At 50.9% G+C, this 20,077-nt stretch overlaps 1 protein-coding gene across 1 annotated transcript in view; it reads right to left on the bottom strand.

Moving 5' to 3' along the window:
- ABCA13 (ATP binding cassette subfamily A member 13) overlaps nucleotides 1-20,077 on the bottom strand; it is a 235,256-nt gene that overhangs the window by 158,745 nt on the left and 56,434 nt on the right. The window contains exons 14-20 of the mRNA XM_019652970.1: nucleotides 18,581-18,744; nucleotides 17,804-17,883; nucleotides 17,032-17,153; nucleotides 10,437-10,631; nucleotides 7,727-7,891; nucleotides 6,610-6,787; nucleotides 5,282-5,421 (exon numbers count right to left, since the gene is read on the bottom strand). Of these exons, the coding sequence (XP_019508515.1) occupies nucleotides 5,282-5,421; nucleotides 6,610-6,787; nucleotides 7,727-7,891; nucleotides 10,437-10,631; nucleotides 17,032-17,153; nucleotides 17,804-17,883; nucleotides 18,581-18,744 (1,044 nt within the window). The remainder of the gene's footprint in view (nucleotides 1-5,281; nucleotides 5,422-6,609; nucleotides 6,788-7,726; nucleotides 7,892-10,436; nucleotides 10,632-17,031; nucleotides 17,154-17,803; nucleotides 17,884-18,580; nucleotides 18,745-20,077) is intronic.

The raw sequence follows: 20,077 nt of genomic DNA, 5'->3' as shown, positions 1-20,077 counted from the left end.
CCCTCTTCAGCGCCATAGTAGCTACATGGACGTAAACGTGAAGCGACCGGCCGTCACAGCAAAGACCTGCCATGGCCGCCTGCAGGCTGGCCGACACCCCCAGACATGGTGCCCCGCCCCAATGCCCTCGTGTCTGAGGCGTGTCCTCGAGCCCTCTCTTCTAGACTCTCCATCCAGGTGTCCCCCACCTGCCCCCACCTGCCCCCCACCTGTCCACCAGTGTCCCCAGTGTTTACCTCACTGTCCAGAACACACTGGCCAAATAAAACAGTGTTTCCCACATTTCCTCCCCAAACCATGTCCTCAGCTACTATCTCTGCGTTTGTCTGACGACAGCCGGCACTGCGAGGCCAGAGGAAGGCTGGCTGTGTGTACTCACGAACTGCTGCTGGCAGAGTCAATTAGCGTAAGGTTTTTATAAAATAATTTCGTATCATAAAAGTATGCATAGTCACTGACCCACAAAAATGCTCATGCCTTTTTCTCTCAAGATAAAAAAAAAATCAATGTTTAGGAAGTAATTTAAATGAAACATAAAGCTATACCCGTGGAGATGTCTATTGTGACACTATTTTTATACTGAAAATATTCTAAATGCCAGAGAGAAAACATTCAAGAGGGTTGGGGAGTCCAGCCACATCTTCTGGGGCCACTAGGAGCCCCTCATCCCGGCACAGGTCACACCGGGCGGGGGCTGAAAGCAGCCACCACAGTGAGGGGAGGACGCCCTGCCATCGGTCCTGCGGGGCGGGAGCTGGGCGCCCAGGTGTCACTGCCGTCCCTCCCTGCGCCTGCGCCTGCGCATGGCCCCCGTCCACTTGGCTGCCACACGTCTGAACAATGAGGGGAGCTGCACAGGGTCCAAACTCCCCCCTCTGCCATCATGCAAAGCGGAGCGATCTGGACTTGCACAGCTTCCGTGCTGTGGGCCCCCCTGGGTAAGCGCCGTCCCCTATTTCTAGGGATGACAAAGCAGGGGAAATCCCAGTGGGCGCACGAGGCGATCCTTCTGGTAAAAGGTGAGGCCTCTGTGTGCATCAGAACACAGGCCTTTATCCAGATCTGATTTCATGAAAAACAGGAGACAGGGTAGAAAATATTGACATATTTTCAAGAAAAGTGAGAGAGAGTGGAGAACAAACCCGGACACTGTCCCTGCTGCTGGGGCCGAGCCACAAGACAGGGAAGGAAGAGGGAAGTGAGAGACATAGACAGATGCCAGAGAGCTAAGCCGGGGAGGGTTCAGACCCCAGAGGAAACAGGCTGAGAACCGAGTCGGCAGCCACAGAAGGAAGCTTATCACGCTGACAAACACCCCACACCTGCAAATTTAAACACCACTTTTTACAACAGGCAAAATTATTAAAAGAGACTGGTGCCTAACATTCCTTGTAAAATGTTTAATTCTACTTAAAAGAATGAACATGTAAGATCAAGGAGTACACAAGAAGCTACTTACGAAGTAACAAAAATTAAGTTTCAGGTGACTTCTCTGCAAAGGGAAGGTCAGCCAGCAATGGCGCAGAATCTACAGTTCTGAGGGGCAATGACACAAACCAGGAATTCCTCCGTCCAGCGAGCTATGGTACAAAGGTCATGACCTCAGATCTCCAAGGAGAGAGAAATCACACTACCTGAATACCCCTGAGAAAGTGACCTGAGACAACTGAGCAAACGTTAAACCGATATAATAAGAACAGTATTTCACAAGACAATCAAAATGGTGATGAGTCATGAAACCATTCAACTAGAGTTAATTTTTTTGTTTTTAGCTGAGCCATCCTGCCACCTGTTGGCAGCTCAGCAGCAGCTCAGCTCAGGCCAGGAATCAAACCACTGTTGCTCAGAGCTGGCACTCGAGCAACCAACTGAGCCACTGGGCCGGCCCTTAGAAAGTTAATTTTTAAAATGGTTAACAAAGATCTAAATTTAATCCAAATGCCAATAATAATTATTGAACAAAAGGTTATAAAAGTTATGATGTAAAATTATAATAAAAATTATAATAGAAAATTTATGATAAAATTATAAATAATTGTTTATAATTGCAAATGATGGCTGTTGATACAATGATAACGTGAAAGGCCCCCGGCCCCGTCAGTGAAAGACAGCAAGGGTCAGGGGTCAGGGAGGGCAGAGGCAAAGCGAGAGCTTGGAAAAGTTCTCATGTGAGAAACAATTAGCTCTCAGCGCTGATAACAGGGGAGAGAATAAACAGGGTGTTAAAACCCACAAGGGGGAAAAATAGATTCCATAAAACAAATTCCTTTGGCAAAAGAGGAAAAAAGATCACAGAACAATTTCAAAACTATAAAGATGACAAAAGTAACAGTAAACTTGCCCATTATGACAATAACTTTGAATAGGAAAAAAGTCCTGGGCCGGCCGAGCGGCGCGATGGTTAAGAACTGGCTTGGGACGCCAGAGGGCCCCGGTTCGGATCCCACATATGAGGGCCAGTGACACTGCCCTCCCCCAAAAAAAAGTCCTAATTCAAAAGGCTAATATTTTCACACTCGTTTAGTAAAGTTAGTCAATAAATATTTACAGAGGGTCTGTGAGCCAGGCTCAGGGGTAGCTGCTGGAAATACAGCGACAAATGAAATAAAACTGTTTCCTTAAAAAAGATTACGTTCTATTGCAGAGACAAAACTAGCAAAGCCAACTGTGTTTTTATATTGGATCCAAAAAAGGTTTTAAAAATCAAGCCAAGCCAAAGAAGCTATAAATATTAATAGCAAACAAATTCGTGGCCGAAAGGATCAATGACACAGATTGTTTTATTATGAAAAAAGTCTACAACTCGCAATGGCTAGGACTTATGCACTCAGGGACATCATTAAAAGATATAAAGTAAATGCATCTACAGATAAGGAAAGGATTTGATAAGAATTGAATCTCAGGAGTCATTAGTACACTGTGCTTAGCCTTTGCACGAACAGGCAGAGAGGACTTAGGAAATCAAGTCGCCAACAAGGCCCCCTCTTTGGGGCTGAAACCCTGACTCTGCCCCTCGTTTGCTGCTAGGGTCTGTGGTCGCCAGAGCCTGCAGCTGGGGACAACCTGGAGTCACCCCCCAGCCAGTAAGAAACAAGGAGCAGACAGAACCAGTCTCAGGGGGGTGACAAGCAGATACACTCTGAACAAACGTGCACGTTAGTTAAAGAGGGGCCCTAGAGTCACCTTCTCCTGTCAGCCCAGTGAGAACACTCCCTGCGGAGCCTTAAGATGCTAAGGAGACACGCGAGGCGTGCAGAAGCCTAGTGCACCGCGCAAGCAGGCGTGGGGAGGGCCCCTCCACGTGCTCTGGGGGGGCGGGGCGGCGGCGGCCCCAAGCCGGGGAGCCTGCACAGCCAGTGCCTTCGACCCTGGGGGGCCACACCCCGTCTCCTCGAGCGCGCCCCGCTCCCTGGGGTGTCGGTGGGCCGTGCCCACTATCACCCTTCTCTCTGCAAACAGTCCCGCCCACGCCCCTCGCCCCTCGCGTCCACCCTGAGAGCCGGGAGGACCCCGGCACCGGAACAGGCCTCAGCCGAGCCCCTCTCAGCTTGGAGACACGGGTGGGGTTGTGCGTGTGACGACCCGTCAGCGCACCAGTGTCCGGGTGCCAGGCCGGGCACGCGCGGAACCTCGCGGCGAAGGCCACGCTGTGGGTACGAACTGCAGCGATGCGAGGTGGCTGTGCTGTCAACACAACCGATTAGGAGATCGATAAAAAGTGACAGCGCTGCAAATAGGGATACGCGCACACCATTACATGTATATTCTATGTATTCATAAATATATATATTTATATACAGCCAGTTACTGCAACTTAAATAGGTTAAAGTGTCCTAATCGATCCTAGATTCATACTCTCCCTTTTCAAATGCCAAACAGAAATGTATTAAAACAACGTGCTAGGGCACAAAGAAATTGCCAATAAAATCCCAAAATATATAAATTATTTAGGTGTGTCTTATAAGATTAGAAATGCTTAGGAAAAGTTTGCATAAACATTTCTGAAATTAAATGAAAAAATTTAAATATTATAAATAACTCAATTACAAGACATTATTTAGGAAATGATTATATAGGAAAAAATATTAAAGATATGAACTATAAATATATTGGGTATACTCAAAATTCAGACTCAAGTGTGTTTGTTATTAAATTACGAAGTGCAATTAATCAACAAAACTTTCACTCAATGTATCCATAAAATTATAATACAGCAAATCTGGGGAAAGCAGAACACAGAAATTAATAAATAAAAATTAAAAATAAATGATTTGGAGAAAAGGAAAAAAAACAAGTACATGAACTATTTCCCTAAACAAACGAAATACACAAATCTCAGCAAAGTCTAATTTTAAATTATTTAAGATTTATTAAAATATTAGGTAGCATCTAAATATTAATATTTGATATTAATTTAAAATTTCAAAACTGAAAACACTAATACTTAAATAATAAGGAAATACTTTAATAATATTAGAAAACAAAGCCACCAAATCTGAAAGTCCCTCTAACATATACAAAGAAATGTCTTAAAGCAAAAGGACGCCATCTCTGTGATCTTAGATTTGCAAATCTCAGTGAAATGGGTCTTTTACAAGAAAATGGCGAACTACCCGTGAGCTGGAGAAAGCCCTGGGGCGGGAACCCTGCTGCGATGACCAAGAACTTGCCACCTGCCCTCCTGCGTTTGCCATGGGATCAGACCAGCCCGAGTCTGCTGTGGTGACCGGCAGGTGACCAGCCACCGTCAGACAGGAAACAAGACCCGGGAAAATGGAGCGATCATTTCAAGGGAAGTGCAGGTGTGAAGGACGGGAAATGAGCCTTCAGACGAGCGCCCTCGACGCTCCTCCTGGAGAAACCATTGTGGCCTCTTCACCTGGGCTCGCCGTCCACGGGCAAAGCCCACGAGCCTCACAGAGAAGGCAGGAAGCCTCACTGACCCGACTACAAATCGCAGGCCGATTACGCCGTCATCGCCAGACCCGTCCTCCAAGTCTCCCGGCCACCTGGCGCGGTCCTCCCGTCTGTCTACCTGTCCTCACAGCCGTGCCTACTCCACCTGGCACCTCCTGCCTCCGTGTCCTCCGAGAGAAGGACTCTGCGCATCCAAGTTAAACAACGGGAACAGGGAAAAAACCCAGGCCACGGTGAACTGGAATCAACATGGGAAAACTTTGGGTCATCCAGTCTACGTCACAATTATATTAAGTATTTTGAAAGATTTCTTCCTGATGCAGAGCTTGTGTGGTCACTCAGATGCTCATTCGCTCAAACTTACCTTCCGAATGACCTTATTAATCCTCGGGGTGTTCGGTGTGTACAGTATTTTTCCATGAAGTATAGGTTTCAGGAAGGACCACACCAAAGCACCATTTGGAGACTGTAGAATTTCCTGATAAAGCTTCAGGCAAAATGGAGCTGTCACAGTTAAAAAAAAAAGTGTCACTCACAATACAGGGCGCTGGGGTAGCAGGGAAATTCACTTACATACCCTCAACGCCTCCCTTTCCAACTACTGATTGATATGTATTTTTTACGATACAGTTCTGCAGTTGGGCAGTAAATTCAGGAATAACTTTTCTTGACGCTGTATTAGTGGCTGTTGTCTCCTGAGAAACTTCAAGATACCATGTTCTCTTCAATAATTTGAAAGAACGTATGACCGCCACATTTTCAAACTAACTTATCAATAAGAGTACTAAATAATGGCAAAGACACCTGAAGATGAAAATAGTGATAAAAAAGGAACACATCTGGTTTTTAATCTAAAAAAATCTTCATTTCAACAATTCAGTATTGAGACCAGAATTGGGTTTTTCTTATGAAATTAGCTGTATAAACTGCTATGGGCTTTCTTTGCTGCACTACACAGAGCTACTGAACTTATCGTTTTGGTATATTAAATTGCTTTGTTTTCCCTCAGACACTCAGTTCCTCATGGTGGCTTTCATCATGGTTGAGGTGAGAGCTGGTTCAAGAGAAAGTTAACTCAACTGAACCACCAGGGACTTCGTGAAGGCACATTCTGGTCACCAGAACGACTAGTCGGATATACACCTAGTGGCGAGCACTCCATACAAATAGTTCTTTCAGCCCTCAGGAGGACATTCAAAATGCAAGCAGTATCTCAGCCTGATGCCCCGATGCCTAAGCCCCCGTATGAAGGGGACTGCTGTGGTTATTTCCACCGTTAATTTCTTCTTCCCAAATTCACCACTTGAAAAGAAAACTAGTTATTTTTATTCAAAAAGTAGCACAAAATCAATAGGAATAATCCCATAAAATATAAGTTAAGAGCATGACTCCCAATGAATTTTAAAGCGTTCATGATAGAGCTTGCTCTTAGTGATATTTTAACAACTTACACATTAAATTATAAACTTAATATTGACGGTCGCAATTTTGATTTCAGAAAAAACATAGAATATGTTTGTACAGCTGCATGCGGCGTTTACTGAAAAGGAAGGTCGAAGGTTAGAGCATGGGGCAGAGACTTGTTTCCCGGTGCGGACCCACCCTCTGCGCAGACAGAGTGCTCTCCCTAGAGCAGGGCTGATGATGAAAACGCAAACCAATCTAAGCAAACACGGATGACTGTTTCCTTACTTGAGTCTTCGGGAATGTTGAACTTTTCTTTGTCATCTCCCAAGAGTTCGTGAACTCTGGGCAAGTTAATAAACGCGTGAGAGTTGCTCAGGAAAGACTCCTGCTCCTTGCAAACCATCTTCATCACAGACTGGAAAGAACCAAAGGCTGTACTTCGGGCCTGGCCACTGCGGGATGCCTGAGAGCACATGAAAAACACACGTCAACAAGGCAGCAACTTGGGGGATGCCCCCCGACCTCTGAGCGTGGCCCTGCTCCCCTGAATGCACAGGACGCCCAGCAAGCACCAGGCTGGGGCTTTGTTTTTCTGTCCTTGGAATACAGTGCGAGTCACTGTAGCAAGTTCTCTGGGACACAGCTGGTTGGAGAAGAAAATGCCACTGTCACACATACAAACACACACACACACACACACCAGCAAACCCTTGTTGTTTGTCCAGAGATAATTAACCCATAAAATCTCACTAACTCAGACTAATTAACACTCTAATGCTTGTCTGCACTGCAGGCTGCCCAAGCACTTGACAGCTCTCCAAACCAGCCTCGAGCTGATGGGCCCACAACGCCCTGCCTCTGGGGCTGCTCTGAGGACTGACTCTGCCCCACCCCCTCCCGCAGCCCAGGGTCCACACGTCCCCTCACACCCCCTCTCCCGACACCCTCTCTCCCGTCAGGTCCACCCTAGGTAGACGGAGTTCAAGCAGAAACACGCACACCATCGCCAGCTTCATTCAAGGTTGTGCTTGTATTTGCAGAAATGACCTGTAACTTGTAAGCCAATTATTTATATGTAAATAAACGTCGTAAGGCTTTTGAAAGCAATTTACTCTCTGAATTAAGTTCAATAGAACCTCGTTTGTGCTAACAATGGATTTAGTGATTTCCAGCTTCACGGTCCACGCAACAAACGAACCCGCCAGCCGCCACGCGGTGGGTGCAGGTCAACGAAGCCCCTCGTGGGTTTTAGGGACATGCCAGGCCTTGCTCCTTGTCACGCTGCTGCCTCCAGAGCCCTCCAAAGGCATTCCTGCCCCTGAACTGAGCTGTCTCAGACGATGTGACTAGAGAGTGCAGGCCCAAGAACAGAGGCCCAGCACATCTGAACATAAACACACACCTGGTGGAAGCCGGGCGTGTCCAGCAAGGCAGGGATTTTCAACGTGTGGAGAAATTCGGGGAGGTGTTCCAGGACGCGGCCGGCTTTGGGGAGCAGGCGGCTGAGCCTGGAGACCACGTCCAGCAGGGAACTGAGCATGCCACTGGCCTCGGCTGGTATCAGAGCCTCAAAGGAAAAAGCACAGCACGAAATAAGCAACACCGTATTTTCCACTCCCTCACGTGTCCCTCGAGCCGAGAGAACGGGGCTGACTGTACTCTCTCGAGCTTGGGGACGTCACTGTTGGGCTATAGGGAGGCCCTCTTTACCAGGGTCCACATGGCTCAGTCTTGGAGCAGACCAAAGCGCACCAGCATTGTTACAACGTAAACCAGGAACAGATCTATCGTTAAAACTCAAAGCATTTTCAAAATCCTTCTTCCTATCTCTGAGGTCCCGGAGAGGACGTTTAAGAAGAGGCCAAAGGAAAAACGTTCTGACGTGTCAATCACTGTTCACGGACCGGCCGCTTCCCTCGGCCACAGCGGGCACTCACCAGCCGCCCTCCTGCCGCCCTGGGCTGGGTGAGGATGTGAAGCCTGGAGAGACCCACGGGCCGGGCATCCGGCTGCAGAAGAAGCAGGGCCCTTGGAGGCCCACTCGCTCCGTCACCACTGACACACTCGGTCCCTGACGTACTATATGCGCCTTACGTTCTGGGACGTAAGCTCCAGCAGGCAGCGTTCCTGCCCACTGCAGTCAGTTACGGAGCTACAGGCACCAGAGGGGTGCGGATATCACCTCCCTGAATGCGTGCCGCGCGAGTAGCAGCAGCAAGGGGCGTCCACCACGAGGACGGAGGGGCCGCAGCTGCCTCCTCCCTGGGCTGTCCTCGCACCGTGTGCGTTCAAGGCCCCAGTCTCAGGCCGAGGCCCAGCTGTCACCACTTCCTAGTCGTGCTCATCAGGGTTCTGTGCCTGCCACTTAGCTGCCAGCTCCAGGGTCACAGCCCCACCTTTCCCAGACGAGCTCTGCTAATGACCACACGGGCCATCAGTTAAGACAACAGAGATGACTCCACAGGAGGAATGGGGTGGCAACACCCTTGTCATGTCTGCCACTCGCCTCTCTAATTGCAGCTGCACTTGAGACGTGGCCCCAGCAACCCCGATGTTCAGGGGCAACGACTGCAATTGTCATGGCACTGACAGACCAGAGGACACTCCATGCCAGCACAGCAAACTGTGTCGTGCAGCAGGCTTTGCGAACTTATGGCCAGTGCAACAGGAAGTTCGCAGTCCTGGGAGCGAGCTGAGTCCAAGTGCACTGCCGTCTCTGAGAGGCCATGTGCTGGTCAGCTACCCAGGAGACAAGCCTCACGACGGTTCCTGGTAAACAGGAGCTGTCCTCACTAACAGACGTGTCATTTTCACTGTGTCTGGGAGCCTGCCTCCAGCCCAGTGTCTCCTTATCGTCATGGTCTCGTCAGAGTAACTATTGGGCCCCTCAGAAGCACAGCTCTAATGAGCGGTTCCCCAAGGGGTCGGCTCCCCAAGGGGCCTGCTCCCCAAAGAGCGTGTGCTGAGGCTGGAGCGCGGGCGTGTGGCAGACATGGAACTGCAGTGGTGTGCGTGTCAGCTGGGAGCACGGATTCCAGCAGGAGGGGGCGCCTTGCAGATCACGGGGACACTTAGGAAACGTCTGTCCTCCTGCTCACGGGTTTAAAACGCACTCAATCTGAAAATTCGTATCTGTTTTCAGTGCATGAGTGTGTGTGATCCAACATTTAACCACCAGACTCGTGGGGACCGTGAAGGACATTGGGCAGGGACGGCAACGCTGCCATTCCCGACCCCACGCCTGCTTCCCCAGGTCTGGAGCCGTCTTGCTAACCGCTGACCAGCCCAGATGCTGTCAAACATCTCTGGGGAGAAACCTACAGCAAGGCCAGTCCCTGAGGGTAGTTTCGGGAAACTTAAGTCACGATCTGGACAGTGGCTGCCAGAAGATGGAGAAGCTTCTGGAAGAGGCAGAGCCAAGAGCAGGGGCCAGGCTGGACACTGCCGTCTGCGAAGGGCTAGTTCGGGCCTGCCCGTGGGGCTGCCTGTCCTGGCCAGCCCCTGTCACCCCTTAGCCCATGTCCATATGGTCCTTAGGTTTCTCCAGCCCCCCCACCCTCACCCCACTCTGTGTGGTCATGGGGGGGCAGGTAATGAGCTGGTGCACACGGGGCGTAGGGCCTGCCCCGGGTGCCCCTCATCTGCACACCTTCTCCTGGGCAGGCACTGGCAGAGGTGGGCATGTCACCCTCACAGGACAGAGGCCGTGTGTCCCGGGACATAACAGGGGGCTGAGGCCAAGGAGAGGCAGCTGTGAGCGGCTGGCAGAACCCAGCTCCCCAGATGCACCCCAGGAAGGTGATCCTCAAAGAGAGGGGACCTGGCATAGGGCTTAGGTGACATTTTTCACTGTTAGTCCTTTTGTGTTGAGCATGTTGACTGATACCAATGCTGTGCCAAACGCCATGATGGGCCTGACTGCGATGACCCCCCAAAAGGTCTCCTGGATGCCCCTTGGTCCGCAGTCCCACCCCGGAGTCAGCACACAGGAGACACAGGGATTGGCCGAGGCGCCGCCATCTACGCCTGTCGCCCCGCTGCAGTTCCCTCACCTACCCACCCAAGGGCCCCCTGCAGACATCACACAGGCCACGCCCAGGGCCACCCCTTACTCTGTAAATGAAATTCCGCAGGTCCAGGTTCCGGCTCATGCACACGATCAGAGCGAACACTTCGGCCCCGGGCAGGCCACACAGCTCCTTCGCTGCCTTCCAAGATACTTCATCCCCAGGCAACACCAGCAGGAGACCAAGAACGTCCTGGGCACATCGCCCAGACAGAGCCACGGTGAGGGCACTCGAGAGAACCTGTGTCAAAGCACGAGGGTCAGACGTGACTACACCTGAGACGTGCAGCCCCCATTTCCCCAAAATGCTGAGGATTCAGCTGTTCAATTTCACACATTCTGAAGGAAAACATTTCTAAAACATGCACATAACTATCTGACTTTCAAGCCGTCCGCCCTTTCTGATGTGCGAGACCGACCATCCCGTGCCGCCCAGCCCGACCCCCACCCCACGGCTGCTCTCAGGTCTGGAGTGTTTGCGTCTCTTCCACGTTGAAGTCCCAGCCGCTGCGTTCGTCAGCTTTCACTCCTCGCTGTTCTCAGCGTTTCCATTCCCCAATTGAAAACCAGATTTCCAAGCTGTTATAATTTTTGAACAGAAAAAGCAAGTAAGTCCAGAGGGAGGGACTGAGGACAACCTGTGTGTGTCCAGTTTATTAGTGTCGCACAGCGCGGGGCAAGACCTGAGCTGCGTCTCTGTGTGGATACGACTTTCAGCTAACGATGTTTGTAATGAGACAAATTATAAAGCAACATAAAATTGTAAAAACACCTGAGACATGTGGCCTGTGAACGCTTACACTCTGACGGGCAGAACTGCCGTGAAATGTGCAGCCCAAGTCAGACCCTTGTGAACACAAGCTGTTGTTTGCTTATCAGGAGACTTGCAAACAAGCAGAACTCATCAGATGGTTTCAAATAATGTCATAAAATGCCAAAAAGTCATTAAGAAATAGAACAGGGTATCAGTCAGGGTTCTCCAGAGAAACAGAACTGACAGGACGTGCATATACAGATATAGAGATGTTTCTTCTCAGGAACTGGCTCACACTATTGTGGGGCCTCGCGAGCCCCACACCTGCCAGGGAGGTGGGCACACAGGAGACCCCGGGCAGAGCTGATGCTGCAGCTCAGGCCCCAAGGCCGTCTGGAGGCTGAACTCCCTCCTCTTCGGGGACCTCAGTCTTTTCTCTTCAGGCCTTCAACTGATTGGACAACGCCCACCCACATGATGGAGGGCAATCTGCTTTACTCAGAGTCCACTGATTTAAACGTTAATCTCATCTAAAAAGAAATGGAAAAAAAAAAAAACTGTCTCAAGGACATTTAGATTTGGTGTTTGACCAAATGTCTGGGTACTGTGGCCCAGACAAGTTGACATTTAAATTAAGCCTCACAAATGGCTGAGATTTCCTAATATGCTGAAGTACATTTTGAATCTTTGAGAGAAATGTGTTGTTTTCAGACCAAATAACCAAGAATCCCTTTCTTCACACGGGACTTCATGGCGCAGACACACTTTAGTGCCGCTGCTTTCAAACGTGCAGGGGAGGGTAGACGTCTTTGGGGGAACGGTTTGCAAAGAGCAGGCAGGAATGGAGGGGTGCAGACATCCACCCTTTGCTTTGATCAGTCCATTAAATATGAAGATTTCCTCGCAAGTGGAATTCATCCAGCCCACAGCTCAGGAGGGCTTCTCCTGGCTTTGTGTGGACACCGACCAGAACAAGCCACTAAGAGTCCGTTTGTGTCTGCTGTGCGGCCTTGGTCTCACTGCCGTCTGCACCTCCCCTGGCGGTCCCTCTTAGGATCGTATTCAACACATCTCTTAGAATCTAGTCCCCAGCAAAAATATTTCTCTTAAAAGCCATGTATACCTCCTTTAACCAAGAAGGGGGGTCCCACGCACCATCACACAGGAACCCCACAGTCACATGCACAGGCACACGAGGGCACAGCAGCCCCCGCAGTGTGTCTGCCTCCACTCCTCTCTGATCTCCCTACTTTACTCTTCATTTCTTTTCCATTTCACTGCGCCCATGTTTCCTGTTTGAAAGGCAGCTAACGCAGGTGGAAGCAGGTGGGGAACAAGAAAATGAAGATAGCACTCAGTTTTGTCGTGTTGGAATTATGCACGAATCCTTTTTAAAGTAAAGCAGGCATCTTTCGCTCAGGCTTTGCTCAGGCCGACAGAGTCGATTATCAGAAGCATGACGCCACGCTGTTGATGCTTCGCCTACGCGGCCATGTCTGGCTGGGGAAACAGGCAGGAGCCAGGAATCCAGGGTCGACAGCTCCCCGGAGGCGAGCCCGGCACGCACACGCACACACACGCACGCACACGCACACACACGCACGCACACACGCACACACTCTCAGACAATTACTTACTTGGGTTCACAGACTCCCTCTAAAAATGAAGATGGGCCCTAGGAGAGGTATTTGCATTTTTAGCAGGAGCTTGTTTACTGGGCATCTGCCGAGACCCTAATTGTGTTCAGAGCACTGCCAAGAAGATGGCATCCGCTTTGCCCAGCTGGTAATGTGAGACTCAGAAGGGCAGGGGGGCCTGTGAGGGGCTGCCGTCTCAACCTCACTGTGACCAGCATGGAGCCCTGACGGTGCTGTGGGAAGTGACGAGGCCGTATAGGTTTCCGAAGCAGAGAATGGGAGCGCAGGGCCGGTATTTAAACCCCCGTCAGAGAGCAGCGGCGTGGCTCTCTGCTCCCGCGAGCCGCTGGGCTCAGATCTGCTCCCACGAGGAGGGGGCGCGGACAGCGCAAGTGTGGGGCAGGCGGAAGCTCTGAGGAGCCTGTCTGGAAAAGACAGACGCCGCAGGGCAGAAAGACGGTGGGACAAGGTAGGAAGGGTCTAGAGCAGCGGTTCTCCACCTTTCTAATGCCGCGACCCCTTAATACCGTTCCTCATGTTGTGGTGACCCCCAACCATAAAATTATTTTCATTGCTACTCTGTAACTGTAATTTTGCTACTGTTATGAATCGTAATGTAAATATCTTTTTGTTTTCTGATAGTCTTAGGCGACCCCTGTGAAAGGGTCATTCAACCCCCAAAGGGGTCGCGACCCACAGGCTGAGAACCGCTGGTCTAGAGTAAGGTCAGCGGCAGCTGGACCCAGACTCCAGCTCTTACTATGTGACGTCTCTGAAGTTTCTCAGTGTCTGTAAGCCTCAGTTTCTTTGTCCCCACAACGGAGGTCATAAGACCCAAAAGGACCCCACAGGAAGAACTGAATGAGGTCATTGCATGAAGCTCTCGGCACAGGACAGTGCAGCTCACTGCCCAGCAGCCACCATTATCACCACCATCATCACCGCCGTCATCACCGCCGTCATCACCATCACCACCATTATCACCACCATTATCACCACCATCATCACCGCCGTCATCACCGCCGTCATCACCGCCATCACCACCACTATCACCACCATTATCACCACTGTCATCACCGCCATCATCACCACCACCATCACCTCTGTCACCACCACCATCACCACTACTATCACCACCACTATCACCACCATTATCACCACCGTCATCACCGCCGTCATCACCGCCGTCACTACCACTATCACCACCATTATCACCACCGTCATCACCACCGTCATCACTGCCATCATCACCACCATCACCACCGTCACCACCACTATCACTACCACTATCACCACCGTCATCACCGTCATCACTGCCATCACCGCCGTCATCACTACCGTCATCACCATCATCACCACCACTATCATCACCACTATCACCACCATTATCACCACCGTCATCACCGCTGTCATCACCACTATTACCATCAGCAGAAACAGTGTTGACTTACAGAAAATTTGAAGAAAGAGGATTAAGAATTAGGTGGGTTTACTGATTGAAAATTAGTAAATTTAAGAGAGAGAGGGAGAAGGTGAAGCCACTTAATCCCTTGCTTCCTTATTCCCAGGGAACAGTCTCTGCATTGGAGAGGGGCAAACAGCAAGATGCCTGCGGGCCACCCGCACCCACACTCAGCCCTGCACTGAGCGGGGACTCGGGCGCCCGGCTGGCCACAGGTCTGCAGGCTCGGCCACAGCTGCTGCCCGCCATTCTGTCTCCATTTCCATACCTGCTTCCTTTCATGGCTTCAGACTGGGTAACAGTCTGCCACCTACAGCATTTAAGAAGTCATACAGGAAATGAAAACTACTTCAGTTTTGTTTCTTAAAGTACATCAATCCTGGATGATTTCTGATCATGGGTTACCCATGAGCCCTTGAATAAACTGCCAGAAACCGTGTTGACAGGGTCACCATAAAGCAGCCCTGTCATTACAAAGTGACTTTCTTTGGACAGCAAAGTTACTGGGCTAAGAAATTACAAAGACCCCAGACAGACATGCTGTGGTGACTGAAGGGCCCGGACAAACGTGAAGAGCGTGGGTGGGACCTCCCAGGCCATGGTCATCCCTCTGCATTAATGACCTGTGGGAAAACACGGACGTCGCGCTCATCTCCTTGTTGGCCGACAGGCTGGGAGGGACAGTTTAATGGCACTTCCAAAAGTAGAATCAGGACTGGAAATGTCGCAGAGCAGCTCCCTCGCTGCGATCTATTGAAAGTCAGCCCTCGACACAAGGGTTTGTAAAAAAATAATAAATAAATAAATAAATAAATAAATAAATAAATAAATAAATAAATAAATAAGAGAAAAAAAATAAGAGGACTGGAAATATCTTGGAGGTTAGGCTAATCGCCAGAACTATAATACCAAGTACTTTCGCAGAGATCCTGAAACTGAGGTTCAGAAATATTTACCTAAGTGCAAATAGGAAAAGATGTCCCCCATCAGGTGTCCCCACCACCGAGATGTCACCTTTCTGTGCTTCTCAGAACCTCACACGTGTACGTACTGAGTGTGCTGCCCCAGAGAGCTCTCCCCTTAGAGCTCGGAGTCTGAGTCCCAGCTCTAAGCCCTGGGAGTCCCCTGACAGGAAGGAAGGTTCTAGGTGCAGGAGTGAATGAGGGGCTTGCAGCTTCCTCAGGGCCCTTGTGCCACTGAGAAGTGTTCCCTGCAGGCCGCCGACAGCTGGACAGAGGATCTGATGCGATGAACTCGCAATGACGGCAAGGACAGTGAACAAGCCCAGGCAGAAAGGTGTCGCAGAGTGGCCAGAATTGATACAGTTCTGCATGCTGTCCACTTGACATTCTAGAAGAAGCTAGCGCCCCAGAGTGGCTAACCGCGCACGAGTTCCTGAGCCAGGATCCGTAGACACGCGTGGGTCGGCGGACACGCTGCATTATCAAAGCCAGTGGCGTCATCATTTACTGGAATCGCAAGAATGCAACCTTGTCAGTACCCCTCTGCCCAGCTACAGAGGTGACCATGGCAGCTTGTGTGTCAAGGACATTGCACAGCCATCTACACGGCAGCGCCACCTTGTAACACACGCCTTGGCGGAGCACCGCCGCCTGTGGTAGAACGGCAGTGACACCTGGTGGCCGTATGCTTAATCAGGCAGCAGTATCAAACCCAAGATCATAAGGCTGAATTTTAAAACCTGACTCTTCACTGCACTGCTAGTAAGCTACTTAACTCAACTCAGTCCCCGCTCCACTGCCCTGTCACAAGTTCCTAAGGGTTTCAAAACGAGTCTGATCGCGTTGACATCTGAGACAGCAGGCCACCTGCTGCCCCGCCATCTCCACACACGTGTGTGTGTGTGTGCGCCACGAGCCGCCTGCGACAGCTGTCCCTCTACAGAAACTTGTGACGGCCGTCAACGACTGGGTGATTCCGCAACTTGAATTTTGGGTCCCTAGCTTCTAATCTACTTCTTTCTTAATACAGATGAATTCTTAATTAATTCATCTACTTGTCAAGGCTTGTATTCAGCCCCAATTAACCAGAATCAACATGTGTATTGCAGCCCAGCTGACTGTCAGCAAAAATGTCCACTTGAGAGCCACCTTCAGGGTTACTGCTTCTGGAAGGTCCTCTGTACAGGAAAGTAAACTCCAATTGGAGGTGATGAAAGAGTATTTCAGAAAAGTACCTGCTAAGGCTCCAGGTGCTCCAACATGAAATTCACCTGTCTCTATCCTCTGTGGACAAACTGTGCCAACCCTACCTTTATTTCAGCTGTCAATCACTCCTCTCGGCCACCTGAGACATCCCCGCCTGTCACTGCCACTGCTGTCACAGTAAACCCTACCACAGTACTCGGTCAGAGTGTTCACACTTACACTCTACCTGAAGGAAATCATAGCTGATGTTTAGGTATTTTTAGATATTCTGTTTTTGTATATTTTTGAGAATTTTACAACTCTTCCTTCACCAAGCAAGGCCCCCTTGGGATGTCCTGCATCAGAGCTGGAATCACTGGAATAAACATCATCACCAGTTGTTTTTTTTTCTAGCCCCAAATGAAGGCAATATTATAAAATTATAAGGACCCCAAGATTTTGGCATCAGACAATGACACCCTTTGGTTCCTCGGTCCTTGTCCCATTCCCTTTCTGCCTCCAGTGGTGTTGTTTGCACAGCGGCCCCCACGCCTGGCCCTGGGAGAGGACGGGGACACGGCCAGCGGCCCCCAGTGGCGAGGACCTGCCAGGTGAGCAGAGCAGACGCAGCAGCACTGTACCTGCGAGTGGGCGAGGCTGGCTTCTAAAATGCTGCTGACAGTGCCGTCTGAGAGGGGGATGGAAGACCGCAGCGCTTCCGTCAAGTCGGTGACGTTCTTCATCAAATCTTTTACTTTCACGTCTGAAAATCAGCGAGAAGGAAACTTTATAACAGTAAATGTTCAGGCTGTTACGACTGAAAACAAAATCTGACACTGACACGCGGCGAGGGTCATCTGTCTCCTGTGTCCAGCCCGTCATCAACACAGAGGAGGTCGCGTCGTGCCGTCCGGGAGGGACTGGCAGGACTCCCACGGAGAGGAAAGCAAAGCCCAGGCATGTGGTGCTTCAATCGCCTGCTCACTCTCCGAGGCCTGTGTATTTTAGGGTGTCCCCGAGAGCGAGGATTTCTTAGGGAACGGTGACCAGGCGCTGCCGGAAAGCCGCTCATCCCAGTACCTCCTTCTCGCCCTTTTGACAAGAGGAGGGCTACTTAAGGATTCGCCAGCTTTCTGGAGACCTGGTGTGTTCACGCGACAAGGAGCTGGTGAGCTGCACAGACTGAAGACAAGGCTTGTGGTGGCCGGTGGCTTGTCCAGGGCGAAACCCAGCCCACGGACCCTCCCTGCCTCCCGCTCCTGGTTTTGGTACCCAGGGCTCAGGACTGGCCTCCTTAACCCCGAATACGTCAGACCAGCCGAGTTCTAAATTATTACTAATCACAGCAGCGTTAACTTTTATACGTTTTATTTTGATAATATATTTGTGTGAGAAACTAAATCACATACTCACCCGCAGTTACAGTGAAATTGCTAAGAAAAGTCATCATCGGATTCCCAGAAAACAAAGTCTTTTCGAGGTTTTGGACCAACCTAAAATGGGAGAAAATTAAAGCTATGTTAGGCAGATGAAGCAGAGGACGCAGCACAGGAGGGACTACTGCTGCCTGGACATGAGCTGGACACCAAGCCGGCGTTTCCCTGAGGCCCTCGGGCACCGGACAGTGTCTGCCAAAGCTCCGTGTGGGGACGCCCGTTAGCACCTGACTCCGGTACCTGCTTCTTGGGGCCCCACCAGGCGGGACGCGGCGGGGGAGGACGGAGGCTTCACACATGGCTTCTCGTCAACGTGCAAAGAAAGGACAGAGCAGGTCCCGGAACGTCCGAGTAGTCAGGCGCCACCGAGTCCGGCGGGCAGTCCTCTCTGTGAGGGCGGCCCTGGCAGAGCACAGCGTGTCTGACCGCTCGGGGAGCAGACCCAGGTGCACCCAGCGGGGAGTAACTGGAAACCCCTTTGTGCTCACACACAGCCGATGGGTCTCACTTAGAGCTTGCGCCCCGATCTCCCCAAAGCTGGCCTTACAGTTAATGCTGCTCTCACACCTTACAGTTTAAAGTTTCAAAGTCATGGAAAACCCTGACACTGTTTAGAATATACACATATTAATAATTAATAAGTATATAATAATGTGGCACACGTCACTGTCTGAAATTCACAATTTAAAAATAAATGCAAGACATCCTCTTCAGGAGGCAAAACTGGAGAAGGTGCAGAGCAGGTGTGACATACGTGTGCACCTGCCGGGGGTCCCCGTCCAGGGCAGGCTCGCACGCACAGTCCCGGGTGCTGGCGGTTTCCAAGTGGCTCCTGAGGCGTTCCATGGCGCTGGCAAGCTTCCCGCTAAGACCCTCACAGTCTAGGGGACCGGGCGAGGACCAGATGTTCTCTATTTCCTAGAACACATCGTGATGATAGTTAGAAACACACACTTCTTGGTAGGAGCTCGAGGCTGATTTCCAGGGACCCAGGCGCCCTCACCGAGTGGCCCGTGCCTTGCGTGGCTCCGGCCCATTGTCCTCAGAACCGGCACAAATGAGGCCCGACTCACTCCGGGGGACACAGGCTGGAGGGAGCCCGCTCCCCGGGAAGGGCCTCTAGCTCATAAGCGGTGATGATTGCAAACTAAACCGGGTCTGCACATTCATAGCGTAACATCCTGCTCGGGAGGTCATTCTGAAATTCACCTGCACAACTTGGACACGTGGGGGTTGTGGGGAAGGAAAGTGCACCCCGTCCCCAGTAACAAGGATGCTGGAGGGGCAGTTCCAACGTGGACAAGCGGGGAGCAGGCAAGTGCACCCCGTGGCAAGGCAGCACGTCACCCCTTCTCTCACGGGACTGGGTCTGTCCTCGTCCAGGAACTGCTCAGGGAGCCACACGCAGCCCGCTCTGCAGACCGGTGCTGCCCCCGGAGGTCCCCGGGGTCCACAGGTCCGGACTGGCAGCAGGCAGGGTCCAGCCAGGACGCCCAGCCACGCTCGCTGACTGAGCTCATCCCAGAGGCCTTGGGACTCGCTGGGCACCTGTCGCTTTGGGAATGGGATTTCTGATCCTCATCCAGCTCCTGACAGGACCTCTGCTGTTCAGAGCGGCATGGACGAGGGTCAGGAGCTGACACCCGAGCTCTCCTCACAGCCATTCGGCCCGCTGAGACTTTCACTTCCAGGCCAGTCCCATGTTGACATGAGAACACTGTGTTTGAATATTTATTCAGATATTGAAAAGCTAAACTGGCATTGTGCCTGTTGCCTGCCTCCGGCGGGCAGACAGACCTCCCACCCAACAGCCCTGGAAAGATTTGTGTTAAAAGCTCATCCACTTGAAGACCTTGAACCACAGACTGATCCTAGATGCTCAGCATTCTGAGATAAGCCATTCTATTTCTGTCATGAAAGGCAGGAAGTTCCGTTTCTTATCAAAACTGACCTAACTGGTACCAGCCAGAATCGCAAATGACAAACAAATAACGATTTGAGCTACAAATACAGTCTCTGAGGCCATGGTTTTGAAAGCTAGAGGCTCTTACTGTTTTATTATTGCAAACTTCACTCAGCACTCAAAATTCTCTACCGGGGTTTTTTCATTTCTCCACATTTACTACCCAAGACCTGCCCAACCTGGAAACAAGAACCTGATGGTCCAAGTAAATCCACGTGCTGCTGGGGCTGCAAAGGCGACCCCTCTACAGCCCGGGGCTCCCTGGGCACACAGACCAGCCGCCCGGGG

This window comes from Hipposideros armiger, unplaced genomic scaffold, assembly GCF_001890085.2.
Source record: "Hipposideros armiger isolate ML-2016 unplaced genomic scaffold, ASM189008v1 scaffold_191, whole genome shotgun sequence".
Taxonomy (NCBI): Eukaryota; Metazoa; Chordata; class Mammalia; order Chiroptera; family Hipposideridae; genus Hipposideros; species Hipposideros armiger.
The sequence above is the reverse complement of the archived record's forward strand: the minus strand, read 5'-3'. Positions and strand labels throughout refer to the sequence as shown.